This window comes from Schistocerca piceifrons, chromosome 3, assembly GCF_021461385.2.
Source record: "Schistocerca piceifrons isolate TAMUIC-IGC-003096 chromosome 3, iqSchPice1.1, whole genome shotgun sequence".
NCBI lineage: Eukaryota > Metazoa > Arthropoda > Insecta > Orthoptera > Acrididae > Schistocerca > Schistocerca piceifrons.
Window position 1 is genome coordinate 61,954,166 of NC_060140.1, and position 19,222 is coordinate 61,973,387.

The 19,222-nt window shown below is 37.8% G+C and overlaps 1 protein-coding gene across 1 annotated transcript in view; it reads right to left on the reverse strand.

Annotated features, from left to right (window-relative positions):
- The window catches only part of LOC124788292, a 47,873-nt gene that overhangs the window by 7,839 nt on the left and 20,812 nt on the right, over nucleotides 1-19,222 (reverse strand). The window contains exon 2 of the mRNA XM_047255524.1: nucleotides 16,153-16,326. Coding sequence (XP_047111480.1) covers nucleotides 16,153-16,326 — 174 coding nt within the window. The remainder of the gene's footprint in view (nucleotides 1-16,152; nucleotides 16,327-19,222) is intronic.

Below are 19,222 nucleotides of genomic sequence, written 5' to 3' on the forward strand. Positions count from 1 at the left end.
ACTATTGCCAGTCTTGATTATATAGCATCTCTACTTCAGCCACCATCAGTTATTTTGCTGCCCAAATAACAAAAGTCATAAGTTGCCTTTAGTGTCTCATTTTCTATTGTAACTCTATCTGCATCACATGGCTTAATTTGATTACATTCTGTTAAGCTTGTTTTACATTTGTTAGTGTTCATCTTATAATTTCATATCAAGTCTGAACTTCCCACCCATTTGCCATCTCTGACAGAATTACAATGTCATCGGCAAACGTGAGAGATATTATATCTTCTCTTGAACTTGAACTGCCTTACCAAATATCTCATTAGTTTCCTCTAATTTTTGCTCAAAGTACAGATTAAATAATGCCGGGCTACAACCCAGTCTTATTACTTTCTCAAATACTGCTTCCCTTTCATGTCCATCAGCTCTTATAACTGCTGTCTGGTTTCTGTGCAAATTGTAGATAGCTCCCTGCTACCTTCCAAATTTCACAGTGTATATTTCAGTCAACACTGTCACATCTTTCTCTAAATCTAAAAACACTATGAATGTAGTTTTCCTTTATTTACTTTTTCATTACTGTGGTGTTCATACATCTCATTGGAACCCAAACTGATATTCTCTGAGGTCAGATTTTACAAGTTTTTCCATTCTTCTGTAACTAATTAGAGTCAGAGTTTTGCAACCATGATTTATTAAACTGATAGCGTGGTGACATTTACACCTGTCAGCACGTACCTTCTTTGGTATAGGAATTGCTAAGTTCTTCTTGAAGCCAAGAGTACTTCAACTGTTTCATATACAGTACAGCCCCTATTATTCATCACCTTTGGGACCAGGGTGTGGGTTGGAACACAAAAAAGGCCAGATTATCAGAAAGTACAGATTTACATTAAAATAAACAATATCTTAACTCAAAAATGATGACTCTACATGTGTGTACAGTAAAAACATTGCAATAAACCACACAAAAGCTGTTATAATTGCAAACACAAAAAGAGCAATACTGTACAGTATGTATTTACTGTACTGTATTGTGCATATGGTAGATACACTGATAAGCCAAAACATTATGACCACCGAGCGAGGTGGCGCAGTGGTTAGACACTGGACTCGCATTCGGGAGGACGACGGTTCAATCCCGCGTCCGGCCATCCTGATTTAGGTTTTCCGTGATTTCCCTAAATCGCTCCACGCAAATGCCGGGATGGTTCCTTTCAAAGGGCACGGCCGATTTCCTTCCCCATCCTTCCCTAATCCGATGAGACCGATGACCTCGCTGTCTGGTCTCCTTCCCCGAAACAACCAACCAACCATTATGATCACTGCCCACTGCAATGTTGGATGCCATCTGGTGGCATTATGGGCGCAGTTACAAAAGTATGTAAGCAGAGCAGACACAATCTGGGGATCACCCTAATGAAGATACGGGCTGCATATGGGCAAATCATTTCAGATTCGACTGATTTATCGTGTAACCAAAGTTAACAGATTCCTTTTAACACTCATGAGGATGGTCTCACATTTTTCGTTGTTTAGGGTCATTTGCCAATTTTCGCACCATACAGACATCTTTCTAAATCATTTTGCAATTTGTTTTGATCTTCTGATGACTTTATTAGTCAATAAACGACAGCATCATCTGCAAACAACCTAAGACGGCTGCTCAGATTGTCCTCCCAAATTGTTTAGACAGATAAGGAACAGCAAAGGACCTATAACACTACCTTGGAGAATGCCAGAAATCACTGCTGTTTCACTCAATGACTTTCCATCAGTTACTACGAACTGTGACCTCTCTGACAGGAAATCACGAATCCAGTCACATAACTAAGAAGATATTGCATAAGCAGGCAATTTCACCTCATGCCTCTTGTGTGGTACAGTGTCAAAAGCCTTCCAATTCCAGAAATAAGGAATCAATCTGAAATCCCTTGTCTATAGCACTCAACACTTCATGCAAGTAAAGAGCTAGTTGTGTTTCACAAGAATGATGTTTACTAAATCCATGTTGACTGTGTGCCAGTAGATCATTTTCTTCGAGGTAATTCATAAAGTTCCAACACAATATATGTTCCAAAATCCTGCTGCATATTGACGTTAATGATATGGACCTGTAATTTAGTGGATTACTCCTACTACTTTTCTCGAATACTGGTGTTACCTGTGCAACTTTCAAGTCTTTGGGTATGGATCTTTTGGCAAGCGAACGGTTGTGTATGATTGTTAAGTATGGAGCTCTTGTATCAGCATACTCTGAAAGGAATCTAATTGGTATACAGTCTGAACCAGAAGACTTGCTTTTATTAAGTGATTTAAGTTGCTTCACTACTTTGAGAATGTTTACTTCTACATCACCAAGGATATTTACTTCTGCGTTACTCATGTTGGCAGCTGCTCTCGAATCAGATTTTGGAATATTTACTTCATCTTCTTTTGCGAAGGGATTTCAGAAAGCTGTGTTTGGTACCTCTGCTTTGGCAGCACCCCATGTCCACCCACAAAAATGTTTGCAGTTTAAAATCTGCTTTTGAAATCCCTGTTTAACCATTAAGTAATCTACAGAAATCTTCTAATATCTCCAGAACTCTTCCTCATAAACAACCTTCTTTCATGATTCTTAACTCAAGCATTAGCAATGATTAAATTATACTCCATGCAAAATTCTGCCAGATGGGTTTCCCTTTTGTTCTTGTCCTCCAGGACCATCATCTGGGGTAATATTTATATCTTTCAAAGGTTAGTAGAAAAAAAAATTGAAAGGGGTCAATGTTAACCCGTGATGTGGGGTTCCACTGACCCCTCAAATTTATTTTATTACAAGCACATGCAGAATAGTCCTTGGATAAATGTTACTGTAGTGCAGTATGAATATGACTCCATAAAGGGATCTTGATGATCCTCACTGAAAACTGGATGTTTTGTAAAATGTTGATAATCTAGGTATCGCTGAAATATTCATTTCTATGAATGTAATTATCAATCATTTTAACACACTAGAAAAAACTTCTAATTACAAAAAATATTAAACTTCTTTTACTTAAATCCTCCTTGGAAATTTACACGTAATTCTACACCAGTCAGCTTGAAGCTCTGGTGAAGGCAGCTTGCCAATCATGTAACAGAATGAGGCAATGAATATATCATGTTCTTTTGGAACAAAGGTACTTTTAGAGTAACTGGAGCGAATCACCCTTACTTCAGATATCCATTCCTCTGGTGCAACTTTTTGAATAATTTAAACATGGCAACAAATTTGGCTCCCCCTTTTACCTCCAACTACTTTCACCATAATAAAGCCATTTTGAAAAAGGTCCTGACACTCACACTTAGCAAGCAGCAAATCTTCAACAACAGGATCAGTTGAAGGATCAAAATCATTTCCATCAGTTTCCATTGCTCTGACAATTTCATTACACCTGGCTCACCTTCTGATGAAGAATTACCACACTTTTGAAAGAGATTTCTCTTGACCTTTGAGAGGTCTTCATTAGCTGTGGATGATTTGGAAAACTAGGTTGAGGATCGTTTGTATATTTATACCTGCAGGCAATCTGAACTTTTTATGTAGTGCACATATATTTTCATTTGGTGGCCTTTTGAATGATTTTGGAACAATGTTCAATGCATGAATACCTAAAACAACTTTATCAGGGCTTACAGCAATTTTTGTTCTTTTCATATTTGAATGGGCTATCGGTTTTTCTTTTTGCATAGAGACTTTAAATAAGATTCAGCTACAGCTTCCTTTTTCTCTTCCATGTCCTGTTCACCTTAAAGTTTAGAGAAGACATGTTCACCTTAAAGTTTAGAGAAGACATGTTCACCTTAAAGTTTAGAGAAGACAGCTTCTCTTTTGAGTGGGAATATCCCACAAGCCTTGAATGCGTTTTGGAGATTTGTCTTCATCCTATCCCCAAGAACAGTAGTTGGTAACTGGCGGACCATGGATCAAGTCTGGACCATGGAAGGTCAAAAACTAGCCTGCCAAAATATTTTGAAAGTATAAATTATGTACTCAAATTATTTTAAAAAAGATATTTTTCTGTAGTTCACAATTTGTTTGAGTGCCACCTTTATAATGTATTTTTCTGTAGATCACAATTCGTTGGAGCACCACCTTTATAATTTTTTGTGGTAGTTTTACAATTAACTGCTGAAGAATTAAAATTCTTAATGGTTATTTATAGGTAGATTAAATACAAAGTTGATATGCAGTGCGATGCAGGTGAGTGCACTGAACAATGGTAGTGGATGGAAGCAAGCTGGCCAACTGGCACAGCATGTTATGTCAACCCATGTAAAAGCTCTGTACACACAAATTGCAGCACAAGAATTTTATTTAATGAACAAGGAAATTTTATAAATTGATTTCAGACTCTAACAACCTCTGAAACCTCTAATAAATTGGGGAAGGCATATTCATTTAAACAAATTTTTTGTGCTTGTAACTTGAACTATAGCTTAAAGCTACTTTATGAAACTGCACTATAGGTGGCAGCGATCTCTGACAACGAAGCAACTCCTTTGCAGTGCAGCTCCTTTGCAGTGCAGCTTCTTGGATGTGTGGCAGCATACACTTTGACATGGAAGTAGCTCCTTTGCAGTGCATCAGCACGTGCTGTGTGCTGGACACTGGTATTTTTATAAGGAACAAATCTAAACAAAGTACACATATTTTATTGCCACTTTGTCAGTAGTTGTTGCAATCTCACACAGAGTGTTTCATTATTATTGAGGCTTATTAACATTTCTTTTGCATCAATATGGATCCTAAAAAGCATAAAGCTGGTAGTGAAAATAGCAACTTTTTGACTGAGTGGACTGAACAATATTGTTTTACACTGCCTTATAGGCCTGGGGCTGTTTCAATTTGCCTTGTATGCAACAGAACTGTCACTCTCGTTAAAGTGCCAAATTTAAAGTGATACTGTGAAACAACTCACCAGCAGTTCCATAAAAATTTTCCTCTGAGTAGTAAAGGTTGTAAGAAAAACTCCAGGCATATCTAGCTTCCTACAAAAAAAGCACATCCTTTCTAGTTCTCTCTATGAGCTAGCAACAAAAATCTATAGAAGCAGCGATGCATGTGTGTTGGAGACTTAGTAAACACCACAAGCCATTTTCAAACCCTGAGACAGTTTTTTTTTTTTTTTTAAAAAAAGGTATGTTGGAAGTGGACGTGACGCTTTTTGAGGAGAAACATGATACTGTTGCCAGAATTCAGGGTATTCCATTGTCAGCAAGAATTAATACAAGAAGAACCGAAATTTTTGCTGCTGACGATAAAAGTAGTTTGCTTGAATTTCTGCAGAAGGGACCTTGCTACATCATAGCACTAGGTGAACATGCAACATTGTTGATGAAGAACAAACATCTATTTTCATGTGATTTTTGGATGTTTGAAAGAAAAGAATTTCGGGAAGAATTGCTAAAAATATTGCCACTGAAAGGCAAAACTTGCAGAGAAGATATCTTCAAGACTTTTGAAGACTTAATGACGAAATCAAATATTAGTTATGATAAAATGATGTTGCTTTCACCTGACAGGGCCCCAGTGGTGACGTTTGCCTGCTTTATTTCTTCATTGATAGTCCTCAGTGTTGAGGTGCTGCATTGTTATACTGGCTGAAAAATGAGGGATGGAAGTACAACACTGACTGCTGTAAATGATGTAGCCGACAGTTGCACAGTTGTGTTTCAGTTCTTTACTTTCACTGTTCCCAACCCTCCATCATTACACAGTTCACTATTGGTAAATGTTAAGTCTCATTAATAGGTTGCAGGCAAACATCAGCATACTGCTACAATAGTTTTCTGTTGAACATCTATGAGCAGTGAAAACCTAATGACACAGTTCACAGTTCTTGCAGAATAATAAGATATGTGTGACACTATTTCTCAAATAAATTTAACACACACTGTCATTGTTTTAACCCACAGCCCATTTGCGTTACACTAATTCTACTGTTAAGTTGATGCATTGTTGTTACTTGTAACAGTACATAATTTCTCTCTGAAAATCGGCCATGGATTGGCTGTCTCGGGACCAAAAATGGCGATAATAGGCACTGAAATACAATGTTCAGTGTTTAATTTACAGAAATTACAATTACAAAATAATTCATTCAATTAACTGAATCCCTCAAAAAATTCCATCTTTTTAACAGTTTCTTCTACCACAAAGGTTAGGCCGAATTATTTGTTTAAATAATGAAATTAACAGATATAGTTACACAAACCATGATTTTGACAAATGTAGTAATTACTTTGGAACTAATTAACCCTTTGAGTACTGCAGATGTGATATGCCGCGGCACTCCACCTGGCCGCGGGGCCTGTGGACGCTGTTTGCCGCTGACGTGGGCTTTCCCCTTGGGCCCTGCAGATGGCATTCACTGCACGGCCTAGCCAGTACCTGAGTCCTAATGACGGCTTATACCGCAGCCGGTTCCACTGCCTGTGGGCCTGCGGATGTCAGTAGCCACTCAGGGCTGCATGCCGGCCTGTCGCAAGTTCTTTTGTGCCGTGCAGTCCCTGGGATGGATGTACCCTATGTACTGTTCTGTGCCGCTGTCCCTGCTATCTGGGAAACACTCTGCAATGGATTTTGCAGCTCCTGTTCGACATTCATGCTAGCTGGTTCATGTGATCTTCTGCATTCTGCTTTTGTGGTGTCTTTTAGCCAAGTGCTGTTTCATCAGGATTTTTAGAGTTCTGTCATTTTTGAGTTCCACAGACAAATGGCACAATGGAGTCGTTACACTGACGAAGACATACTGGGGATATTGACAAGGAGTGACAGTGACAGTGAGTGTGGCATCTTCAATGAATGTAGTGATGATGAAAGTTCATCAGAAGAATGTTGTAGTAATACACCTCCACGTACTTCACCTAGTAGAGCTTGCCAGAACAGTTGTTCTTCAGATTCTGAAAGTGAAGACGAATCAATCCGTAAAAGGCCATGTCATAGTGAGAATGAGAAATTTGATTGGCAAAAACGTGATTTCAGTCCAGCACTTCATGCATTTGATGACTCATCTTCAGAACATAATTGCCAGCTAGTGCCTGATTCAAGCATTCTATCCTTTTTCATGTTATTTCTATCAGAAGATCTGTTGAAATTTATAGCACTTGAAATGAACCAATTTTTAACTTTCGCCATGGAAAATACATTGGAATCAGTTCATTCTCGACTATCCACCTGGAAAGGTTTGGAGGAAATGTATAGCTTCATTGGTATTTCACTTCTCATAGCTCGTGTTAAAAAGTTGAAAACAAAAGAATATTGGTCCTGAGATGTACTTCGAAGTACTCCAATTTTTGGCGAAGTTGTGTCTCGGGACCATTTTATGTCACTTTTGAGAATGTTGCATTTTAGCCAATCGTGGAGATGACAGTTTGTTTAAAATTAGGAAAATAATTGATACAATTTGTGTGCCATTCCACAGTGCATTTAATCCATACAGAAGACTCTGTCTCGATGAAAGCCTATTATTGTTTAAAGGTCACTTATCTTTTAAACAATACATTCCTTCGAAATGAAGTAGATTTGGAATCAAGGCATTCTTGTTGTGCGACTGTAAAACTGGATACGTATTAGATTTCATTGTATACGCAGGCAGAACAGCAGAATTTGAAGTCCATAATTTGGGGAAATATGGTGATATTGTGGCAACACTAATGAAGCCATACCTTGAACATGGACAAACCCAGTATGTCAACAATTGGTATACAAGTCCAACCTTGATCCTCTAGCTTCACAACCAGACAACAGCAGCATGCGGTACTGTACATAGGAACAGGTGCAACTTTCCAAAGCTACAAAAGTAACTGAAACAAGGAGAAGTTGAGTTTATGTCAACTGACGCAATGCTTGCCATCAAGTGGTGCGACAAGAGAGAAGTGTTCATGCTGACTACCTGCAACACTATATAAATGCGTGACATGGGAAAGACAAACAGGATGACTGGCGAAAAAGTAATGAAGTCGCAATGTGTTGTTGATTACAACGCAAATATGGGAGCAGTAGACCACTCCAACATGCTGTTAAGCTCTGTTGCATCTGTGCGTAAATCTGTTAAATGGTACAAAAAGTTTTTTTTCTTTTTTTTTCATGTTGTGGGCCTTTGTGTTTTGAATGCTCACACTCTTCACAGATCGGTGACTGGGCGCAAAATATCATTAGCAGATTTTCATTTATGTCTGGTACAAGAACTTGTGGCTAAATTTGCTACAGAACGGAGAAGAGATAGGAAAGGATGACACTCTGATGACGAGAATCCTCTTCGCTTTACTGGGAGGCACTTTCCACGTGTCATTCCAAGTGACCAGTCCAAGAAACGCAGACTATGGCGTAGATGTGCAGTCTGCTCGAAACAGAAAGTGCATCGAGAAACGGAATATGAATGCAAAACATGCAATGTACCTTTGTGCATTGAACCATGTTTTGAAACATACCACACAAGGAAGAACTTTTAGCCAAGTTGCTACAGCTGGAAGATGAAATGAAGCCGTTACTTCTGAAAAAATTACTTAAAAATTAAAAAAAAATAAAATAGTTACAAAAATTAAAATATATATATATTTTTAACTTCACCATTGCCGGTCCAAAGCCTGGATGAGAAAGGATGGGAAACATAACTGTGCAAAAAGGAAAAAAAGAAAAAATAAATAAATCACTGAATTATCTGAGCTTGAAGAGCCTCTCCATATGAATTACTTTGCTGAGAAATAGATTATGTACAAAAATGTGAAATATCTAGTCTGTGCTGACAAACACAGACTGGATGCTTCAAATGTTCATACATAAGGTGCAAAAATAAAAACTTAGTACAAATTTATATATTCTTCCATAACTTCTTGGTAGAAGATAAACCTTAAACTTAGTGCAAATATCATTAATTAAACAAAAATGTCTAGCATTATTATTACTACAAAATTGTAGCCTGGGTTGCGGTAAAAGATATTTATTTAAGCAGCGACTAGTTTTGGGTGAAGCCAATTTTCAAACCATCATGTAAAACAAAGACTGTGACAACCACATTATAGCTGTTAATAAAACCATACCAGATGGATCGCTATCGATATTCTATGATTTTATTAACAGCTATAATGTGTTTGTCACATTCCTTTTTGACATGGTTGTTTGAAAATGGGCTTTGCCCGAAACTAGTCGCCGCTTAAATAAATATCTTTTACCCCAAACCACACTACAATTTTCTACTAATATTCAATAACAGGTTGTTGTCCTATCTGTTCCAGGATACTGGATTTGTGAAAAAATTCTAGGCCTACACTTGGAAAGGGTGTCTCGGCACATGTTGGTCAGTTGCACACACTCTCCCGTTTCTGAAGCACAAAAGGTCATTAGGAATTAAAGGTGACATTTAGTAAGGTAGTTTAGAAACTTGAGTATTTCCTTATCTAATTCTTAAACAAAAGTTACAAATCATTGTTTATTTCTATTGTACAATAACAACTGCGTCCCATATAAAAAGAATTCAGAAATGTTGAATTTTTGATTTTGAAGTTTCCTTAAGGATAATTTATTGGGCTAATGCTCTCAAAATATAGCGATTAGCTTCAAAAGTGTGTCTCAGTGTCCAGACAGTTGTTTGCAGGCAAATTATTGCGCTAGTACAGAAGAACGTCAATGTTTGGTCGTTACGGATTCTACAGCATTTACATCATAAGTTGCGTACAAAAATCTGATAATTAAGTATCAGTATGACAAATAAAACACAGATGCATACTGAGATCTTATGACAATTCTCAAGAACTAATTGCAAATGAAAGAAAGCCTTTGATGAGGAGTTAAATGTTAGCAGCATAAGCAGTTTCAGTGTACAGTAGATCTATAGAGCAATTCATCTCCAGATTCAAAGTTATGGAATAAGTATCCAGATATCCTACATTTATTTTTAAGATCGGCAATCACACTAACTGCAAGACTGTCACAATTGCCGTGGTTCCAGAAATACTCAGGCCAGGGCGAGGACGGCCGAGCGGAGAGCTCAGGCACACAAAATAGTGTGCGGAAGTGGCTGCCAGTGCAGGTACATGGATTAGGTGGCCCCAAGGGCAGGCTTGATACGGCCAGCCACATGCACCGGTGCAGCACTCACAGGGTTAAGGGTTAAAGGCTGGCTTTGCTAATATATTTTCGAATGGAGTCAAATAAATACTTTGAGGATCCTAGTAGTTCTTCTTACGCATGTTTATAATTAATACACAATTTATATTTGTTTATAAGTCAACAATAGAATTTAAGTCATGAAACAATTATTGATTTCACCCTATAACAAAAGATATTAGCTAGGAATAGTCCGAATAAATTAGGAAATTTAAGTACATACACAAAACTAAACACAAAGTTAGATCTGGTATTATATTCTTTAAGACTGAGGGCCAATCTTTCTCTTTTATGGAAATGCAAATTATACTCATGCATGTTAATGGTAAGCAGGCAAAAATGTAAATAAAATGAATTTAAGGAGGCAGAGGGAAAACAAGAGAGGAAGTAAAGAGATCACAGCTTGCATCGTCACACAGTGGTGATCAGCAAGGAAAAGGAACTAGTAAAGATAATCAAAGGTATGAATGCTGGGCTAATATCTTATCAGTGCATAATCCAACAGGCAGCCCTTTGTGGAAAACTTAGCATGATTCTGAAAGAACTAATGGACAAGTTGTTCAAGTTAATTAATTTTATAATGTCCCGTTCTACTCTTCAGCATAGGCTGTTCAAAGAGTTTCTTTCAGAGTGTTATTCAATGTATTCTGATTTACCACAGCACAACAATGTTCATTGGCTATGTAAAGGTAAGGCGACTGAAAATTTTTGGTAAATAAAAGAAGAAGTAACATATGTTTTAGAAAACTTGGATTCACAAGACACAAGAAACCTTTTGGAGTTCCTAGCAAATGAATGCAGTAAGCTAGCTTTGGCTTTTTTAAAAGACATTCTGAAACATTAAAATGCACTCAATACCAAGCTACAAGGAAATGGGAAGTTAATATGTGATCTAATACAAAGTGTGTCTTCTTTTCGTTGCAAGCTGGATATCTTTGAAAAATACATTGCAAGCCAAGAATTTTTTCACTTTCCAAAAATTTTTGAATGTAAAAATAGTTCTGAAATAGACATTCCAGTATTCTCAAACTTCATGTTAGACGAATTTGCATCAATATTCCAATGATTTTTCAGAGACAGACACACTATCACGTTTCTTAAAATCACCTTTTGAAGTTTCTCCAGCAGCAGAATGAACAGATGCAGCTGCTCAGTTGTTCTGCCTTTCAAAGTCTTTACTTCTTTACTCCAGATGGAGATAACAGACTTGCAGGAAGACATTTCCTTACCAGTGTATAAAATTGGATCCACTGAAGAATTTTTGAGTAAACGTGTGCCATAAAAATATGAAAATTTAAAAAAATAATCATATTACTGGCTACTTTGTTTGGCTTCACATATATTTGTGAAATTTCATTTTCAAAAATGAATTTTTTGCCAAACAAATATCGCTCAATATTAATGGTCATCCAACTTGAAGACACTATTTTCATAAGCTGCTCATCACATGAACCTAACTTTAAGAAACTGGCTCAAGACTGCAAATGTAATTTCTCCCATTGATTTTTAATACAAATATTCCTACCTATCATATTTCCAATTTTGTGAGTGAAAATTTAAACAAAAAAATAGGGAACAATGTAAGTTTTTTTCTGGATTTTTAGTACAAAAGTGCCTATCTATTGAGTTTCATATTAGTTTAGAGTAAAAATTAAAATAAAAATTAGTAAGAAATGTCAGATTTTATTTCTGGATTTTAAATACAAAAATGCCTGTCTATTGTGATTCTTACTATTTTGTGAGCGAAAATTAAAATAAAAAATTAGTGTCATCTATGAGGTTTTTCTTCTGGGACTCGATAGAAATTTTCAAAAGTATCCGCATCTCATCTAAAATTACTTGATGACTCCTGCCGTACACTATTTGTGAGCTCATTAAGAAGGGTTGGAAACATTGCCTTTGATACAGTTGAGAACTGTTGATCGCTCATTTTGAAATCTGTTAGTATGTTCCTCCCACGAGTTTTCAAGGGATGAAAAAATCCACATCCATAGGTCACGTTAAGTGAGTTGTGTAGGCTGAAACACTCAGAAACTTTGTAATTTTCTTCACATGGCTGAAACACTCAGAAACTTTGTAATTTTCTTCACATGGCTGAAACACTCAGAAACTTTGTAATTTTCTTCACATAACTGAATAACCTCACTTGTGACATGTGAACTTAGGTTTTCTCCTACCATTGTCTTTGTTCCAGACAGGTTTGTAGCATGAGGAAGCAGCAGCACTTTTTTAAACCAGTCTGTAAATACTACACTGCCAAACCAACCATGCTGAGTTCTGTTGTAGAGTGTTCTGACTCTTCAGCACCATTCACTGCAACAGGGCGCACCCTTTGGTCCTCCCTCCCTGAGTCCAAATATCATATAAGTTTTCACTTTTATGAACAATATAAACGAGCAACAAAACATCAGAAGCACACCCACACATTATAATAGTTGTGAATGATTTAATATGGTTGAGAACACAGTCAGAATACTTACCTCGATGAAAAAAAGTCAGGGCACCAATTTTAACCTCTTTTAAAGAAAGGTGTATTTCTTGTTGTTAAAATTGTTAGTACTGTTAAAAGATCAGACAGCTTCATTAAAATATGTGAATTTGAACATATAAGAACCTAATGATGGTAGGATTAACCATTTCTTCTGGACCAAGAAAATTTTTCCTAATTTAATTTTTAAGCAGGTATGTAGGGATTGGACAACCTTTTTAACTATAGATTTTTTTTTAATTTTATTTTAAATTGTGTAAATTCAAATCAACAACTCCCATTGTGTTATTTACTAATTATTGTTATCAAGAAGAAGTTTATCCAGAAATGGGAAGAAAAGGGTGAAACTGACTGGGGGTCAATGTTACCCCCAGCAGAAAAGAATTACCCTTGTTGACAGTACATGTTCTCCTTCTGTTTTTCCTTCCCATCATTTTCCTACTACTGAATTCTGGACCCGCGTCACAATTAAATCCTCATTCCCTTAATTATCTGAATAATTTTTTTTATCTCATCATACATTCTTTCAATCTGTCCATCATCTGCAAAGCTGGTTGGCTTTGCATGTATCTTGACTACAATAATGCATGTACTAAGCTGTTCACAGCAACCTACCTGCATTCCAATTTTCTTATCCACTATTAGCCCTATTCCTTATCACGCCCATTTCATTTTGTGTCGATAACCCTGTATTGACCTGACCACAAGTGTGGTTCCTCCTTTCACCAATTCTACCTAATTTCCACTATACCAAACTTCAACCTACCCATCTCTCTTTGTAAATACTCTTAATCTACTTGGTAACAGATCTGACCTGACTTTATATGCTATGATGTGTAGGTGCCAATTTTGTTTCTCCTGGTGATATCCTCCTCAGTCGTGTTCATCCAGAGACCTGAATGGGGAACAATTTTCATACAGAATATTGACTCAAGAGGATGCCATCATCATTAAACCATGTAGAAGAGCTGCATGTCCATGGTAATTATTTAACAGCTGTAGTTTCCCTTCGTTTTCATCCATTTGCAGTACCAACATTGCAAAACCATTTTGGTAATGTTGCAAGGTCAGATCAGTCAGTCATCCAGACTGTTGACCCTGCTGCCTCTTTTCAGGAAGCATAGATTTGTCTGGCCTCTCCAGAGACATTCCCACCAAGCAAGGTGGTGCAGTGGTTAGCACACTGGACTCGCATTCGGGAGGATGATGGTTCAAACCCGCATCCAGCCATACTGACATAGGTTTTCCGTGATTTCACTAAATTGCTTCAGGCAAATGTCAGGATGGTTACTTCGAAAGGGCATAGCCGACCTCCTTTCCCATTCTTCCCTAATCTGATGGGACTGATGACCTTGCTGTTTGGTCCCCCCTCTCAAATCAATCAACCAACCAACCAACAGATAATCCTCTGGTATGGTTGCACCTGCAGTATGGGAATCTGCATCACAGAGATATGGAAGCCATCCCACCACACCAGAGTCCATTGTCTTTGGGGGTAGTTAATAGAGATGAAATGTGGCTCATAAACATACCACCAAATGTCAAGTAAAAAATATTGACAGCATTTATCCAAAAACATCTGCCACTTTCAAAACAAAAGAATTAGTTCTAAAGTGATGATCATACCTATGATTTTCATCACAAAAAAATTTGTTACTAATAGGCAAACAGAGAATTTCATTAGTAAAATGAGATGCAAATCATATGATATGATATATTGGTTGCACCTTGAAGTGGAAACTCTACAACTCAGTATCAAACATCTAGAAAATAGAGATCAGTTCTCAAATAAAATAGAAAATAATATCGGTATCATTCCAAAGCAGCAGAGCAAATGCTAAATTGAGACTGTCAAAAGAGGCAATGAACTGTATGATATGATTAGCAACTACACAATAATGAATAAACTATCTTTTAGATGTGTGAATCATTTAAATGAATTACCTAAATTATGTTTGTATTCCATAAATAAGTAAAAGAGAATTTAAAAGTTTTGCATAAATGAACTGGAAAAGTTTAATCCTTCTTTGATAAGTAGCTTTGTCACAATTGTGAGGCTGATAGTTGTTAGTAAGAGCTATGATGCTATAGATGCATGTCTCCAAACAGAAGTTCACATTAAGCTTTCAATATTTTGCAAATAATGTTAACTGATAAAGCAGCTACTTCTGTGCTCAGGTTAGCATCAAGAAAAGCAAAATTTTGTTGCAGAACTAATGCAACAATTGGCTAAAATCATTTATAGCCTGCATTTACCCCTACCAACTAAGAGTGCTGTACACTGGAGTGACAAAAGTCATGGGATACCTCCTAACATTGTGTCCGGCATCCTTTTCCCAAGTGTAGTGCAGCACATCGATGTGGTAAGGACACAACAAGTTGCTGGAAGTCCCCTGCAGAAATACTGAGCCATGCTGCCTCTATAGTCATCTATAATTGTGAAAGTGTTGCCGGTATAGGATTTCCTCTGAATTATGTCCCATAAATTTTCAATGGCTGGCCAAATCATTTGACCGAACTATCCAGAATGTTCATAAAATGAATCACGGACAATTGTGGCCTGGCGACATGGCACATTGTCATCCACAAAAATTGCATCATTGTTTGGGAACATGAAGTCCATGTATGGCTGCAAATAGTCTTGAAGTCACTGAACTTAACCATTTCCTGTCAATGAACTGTTCAGTTGGACCAGAGGATCCAGTCCATTACCTGTAAACACAACCCACACCATTATGGAGCCACCATCAGCCTGCACAATGTGTTGTTGATAACTTGGGTCCAGGGCTTCATGGGACCTGCACCACATTCGAATATTATCACCAGCTCTTATCAATTGAAATTGGGACTCATCTGACCAGACCATAATTTTACAGACATCTAGGGACCAGCTGATATGGTCACGAGCCCAGGAGGCACTGAAGGTGACGTCGTGCTGTTAGCAAAGGCACTTGCATCAGTTGTCTGCTGCCATAGTCCACTGACACCCAACTTCCTCACACTGTCCTAATGGATACATTCATTGTACATCCTACATTGATTTCTGTGGTTATTTCATGCAGGACTGCCTGTCTACTAGCACTGACAACTCTATGCAAACATCACTGCTCTCAGTCGTTAAGTGAAGGCTGTCGCCAACTGCATGGTGAGAGGTAATGCCTGAAACTTCTTACTCTCAGCACACTGTTGACACTGTGGATTGTAGAATATTGAATTCCCTTATGATTTCCAAAATGATGTCCCATGTGTCTAGCTCCAACAACCATTCCGCATTTGAAGTCTGTTAATTCCTGTCATGTGACCATAATCACATCCGAAACCCTTTCACAAGAACTGCATGAGTACAAATGACAGCTCTTCCAGTACAATGCCCTTTCATACCTTCTGTATGTGATACTACCACCATCTGCATGTGTGCGTATCAATGCCTCATGACTTTTATTATCTCAGGGTATATGTTCATGTTTTATATGTTATATAAAGACATCATGCAAAGTGAATCCTAAAATTAAAACATTATTTGATTACCAACAGTACTTACCATCATCTTTGTATCCATTTCCTCCTTCCAGGAACTTCCCACACCAACCAGATGCACATGGTACCGCTTCTACACCACGTTCATTTTCCACCTGTGTGGCATTAAACTTGAATGGATCCTTACAAGAGCCCAGTTCACCTCTCGAACGACACGCGAAGCATCTTCTGAGAAGACCTGTAGACCAGATATTAAAAATGGTTCACAAAGAAAATGATGTAACTTGACTCCTTCAGCAGAAGTTAATTTTGCTCACATACACAAGAGCTACAAATTTAAAATTTATCGGTTAACATTATATCGCCACATTCTTTTAGCACACTTCCTAAAGAGTTACACTGTGTTGATCACCAGTGTTTTCAGCGCTGTCGCTAGGTTTGCTTCAGGTATAATCACTATAACTTCACAGTTTCACTCTGCAAATCACCGCTAAATAAATGAAGGAGAGCAGCTGTTTTTTTGTAATTGCTTTCACACATTCTTCAGATATATTTGCTGCTATAACATGATAAAAAAACACTACCAGAGAAAAAAATTACAACCCCATCAGAAATTCAGATATAGCAAGAAAGAATGTACACAGTCTGACAAGAAAGGTGAAGCACCCAGAAGGGAAAGGAAGTAAAATGAAACTTCACGGTTTCAAAGAGAATTTGATGTTATGTCAGTGATAACAATATCGAGTCAAATTTATAAAGAACGTTGCAGTTTTAGCCCACTTAATATGACGCTGCACCCCCACCCCCTTACCTGGGTGCATTCACTGACTCGGGTGGGAATGGTGTCATAAAGCCATTGCATCCTCTCCTGAGGCAATCTGGCCCACAGCTGTTGTAATTGAGCCTCATTATCCTGGGTACTGTCGCTGGGGCAGAATTGACATCTGAGCTGATGCCACACATGTCCTATCAGAGACAGATGTTGGGATGTCACTGGTTGCAGGGGTACCTCAACATCACACAGACTGTCCATGCTGAATATCTGTGACATACCGTTGTACCATCAAAGTTCACTTAATTACTACCACCCAAGTGGCTCTCCACACTGTGATTCAAAAGTCACTATCAGTCTCGACAATGAGATCATCTCGGTAGGGCAGAACTGCAGTCATCACTGAAACAATGAAATGCCATTCATTAGCTGTACATGTTTCATGAGCGTGGCACCACTCCAAATGCAGCCAATTGTGCTGTGGTGTTAATGGAGGCCCAAGCATGGGACAGTAATTTCCTAGCCTGCTGTGGCTAGTTGCCTACCGATGGTGTTGGGACTGACAGAATTTTGCAGGGAGTCCACTACTTGTCTTGGAGGGTGGGCCCAGATGTGAACGGACTACACAATACGGCAGTCCTCCAACATCTACATCTACATCTATACTCTGCAAACCACAATGAGTTGCATGGCAGAGGGTACATCCCATTGTACCAGTTATTAGGGGGTCTTCCTATTCGATTCACTTATGGAGCACGAGAAGAATGATTGATTGAATGGCTTTGTGCATGAAGTAATTATTATGATCTTATCTTAATTATCCCTATGTGAGTGATACATACAGGATTTTGTATATTCAAAGAGTCATCACTGAAAGCTGTTTCCTGAAACTTTGTTAATAGACTTTCTAAGGATAGTTTATGTCTGTCTTCCAGAGTCTTCCAGTTCAGTTCCTTCAGTATCTCTGTGACACTCACCCATGGATCAAACAATTCTGTGATCATTTGTGCTGCCCTTCTCTTTATATATTCAATATCCCCTCTTAGTCCTATTTGGTAAGTGTCCGGCACACTTGAGCAATATTCTAAAAATGGTTGCACAGGTGATTTGTAAACAACCTCCTTCATAGACTGATTGCACTTCCCCACTATTCTACTAATAAACCAAAGTCTACTGCCTCCTTTACCCACAACTAAGCCCATGTGATCATTTCATTTTACACAACTGTAAAATGTTACACCCAGGTATTTGTATAAGTTGGTCGATTCCAACAGTGACTCACTGATATTATATTCATACAATAGTACATTTTTTCATTTTGTGAAGAGCACAATTTTACATTTCTGAAAATTTAAAGCCAGTTGGCAATCTTTGCACCACGTGAAATCTCATCAAGAACTGACTAATATTTATGTAGCTTCTTTCAGATGTTACTTCATCATAAATAAATGCATTATCTGCAAAAAGTCTATTAATATTGTCTGCAAGGTCATTAATATACAACATGAACAGCAAGAGTCCCAGCACACTTCTACATCTGACAATGACACTCCATCCAGGACAGCATGTTGAGTCGTCCCCATGAAAAAGTCCTCAATCCAGTCACAAATTTAACTTCATATCCCATATAGTGTACTTTTAATAATATGTATAGGTGTGGCACTGAGTCTTTTTGAACATAAAGAAATACTGCATCTACCTGACTGCCTTGATCCATAGCTTTCAGCGTATCATGTGAGAAAACTGCAAATTGGGTTTCACATGATCAATGTTTTCGGAATCATGCTGATTGGCATTGAGGAAGTCATTCTGTTCAGGATACGACATTATGTTTCAGCTCAGAATATGTTCTAAGATTTTACAACAAATTGGTATCAAAGAAACTGGATGCTAGTTTTGTGGATATTTCTACTACCCTTCTTGTTAATGGGTGGAGCTGTGCTTTGTTCAAGGGATCTATGATAGGTTATAGTTAGAAGAGGGGCAAACTCAGCCTCATATTCAGTATAGAATCTGACAAGGATTCCATCAGGCCCTGGAGATTTGTTCAGTTTTAACGATTTTAGCTGTTTCTCAACATCATTCATCTTTTCAGTGGTACAAAGATTACATTGGGGCATTTCTCCTGAGTTTTCCTTTATAATGGAGCATTTGAAAATGGAGTCAAACATTTTCTCCCTTGCTAGGGATGGGACACTAACTTTGGTGCCACTAACAGCCTTCACATATGACCAGAATTTCTTTTGGTTTTGTGAAATATCATTTGACAATATTCAGCTATGGTAGTCTCTGAAGCTCTTTGTGGTGGTCAAACATTGTCAAAAATATGCCCACCTGCCTATTTCCATGCAACAGCCGGCCA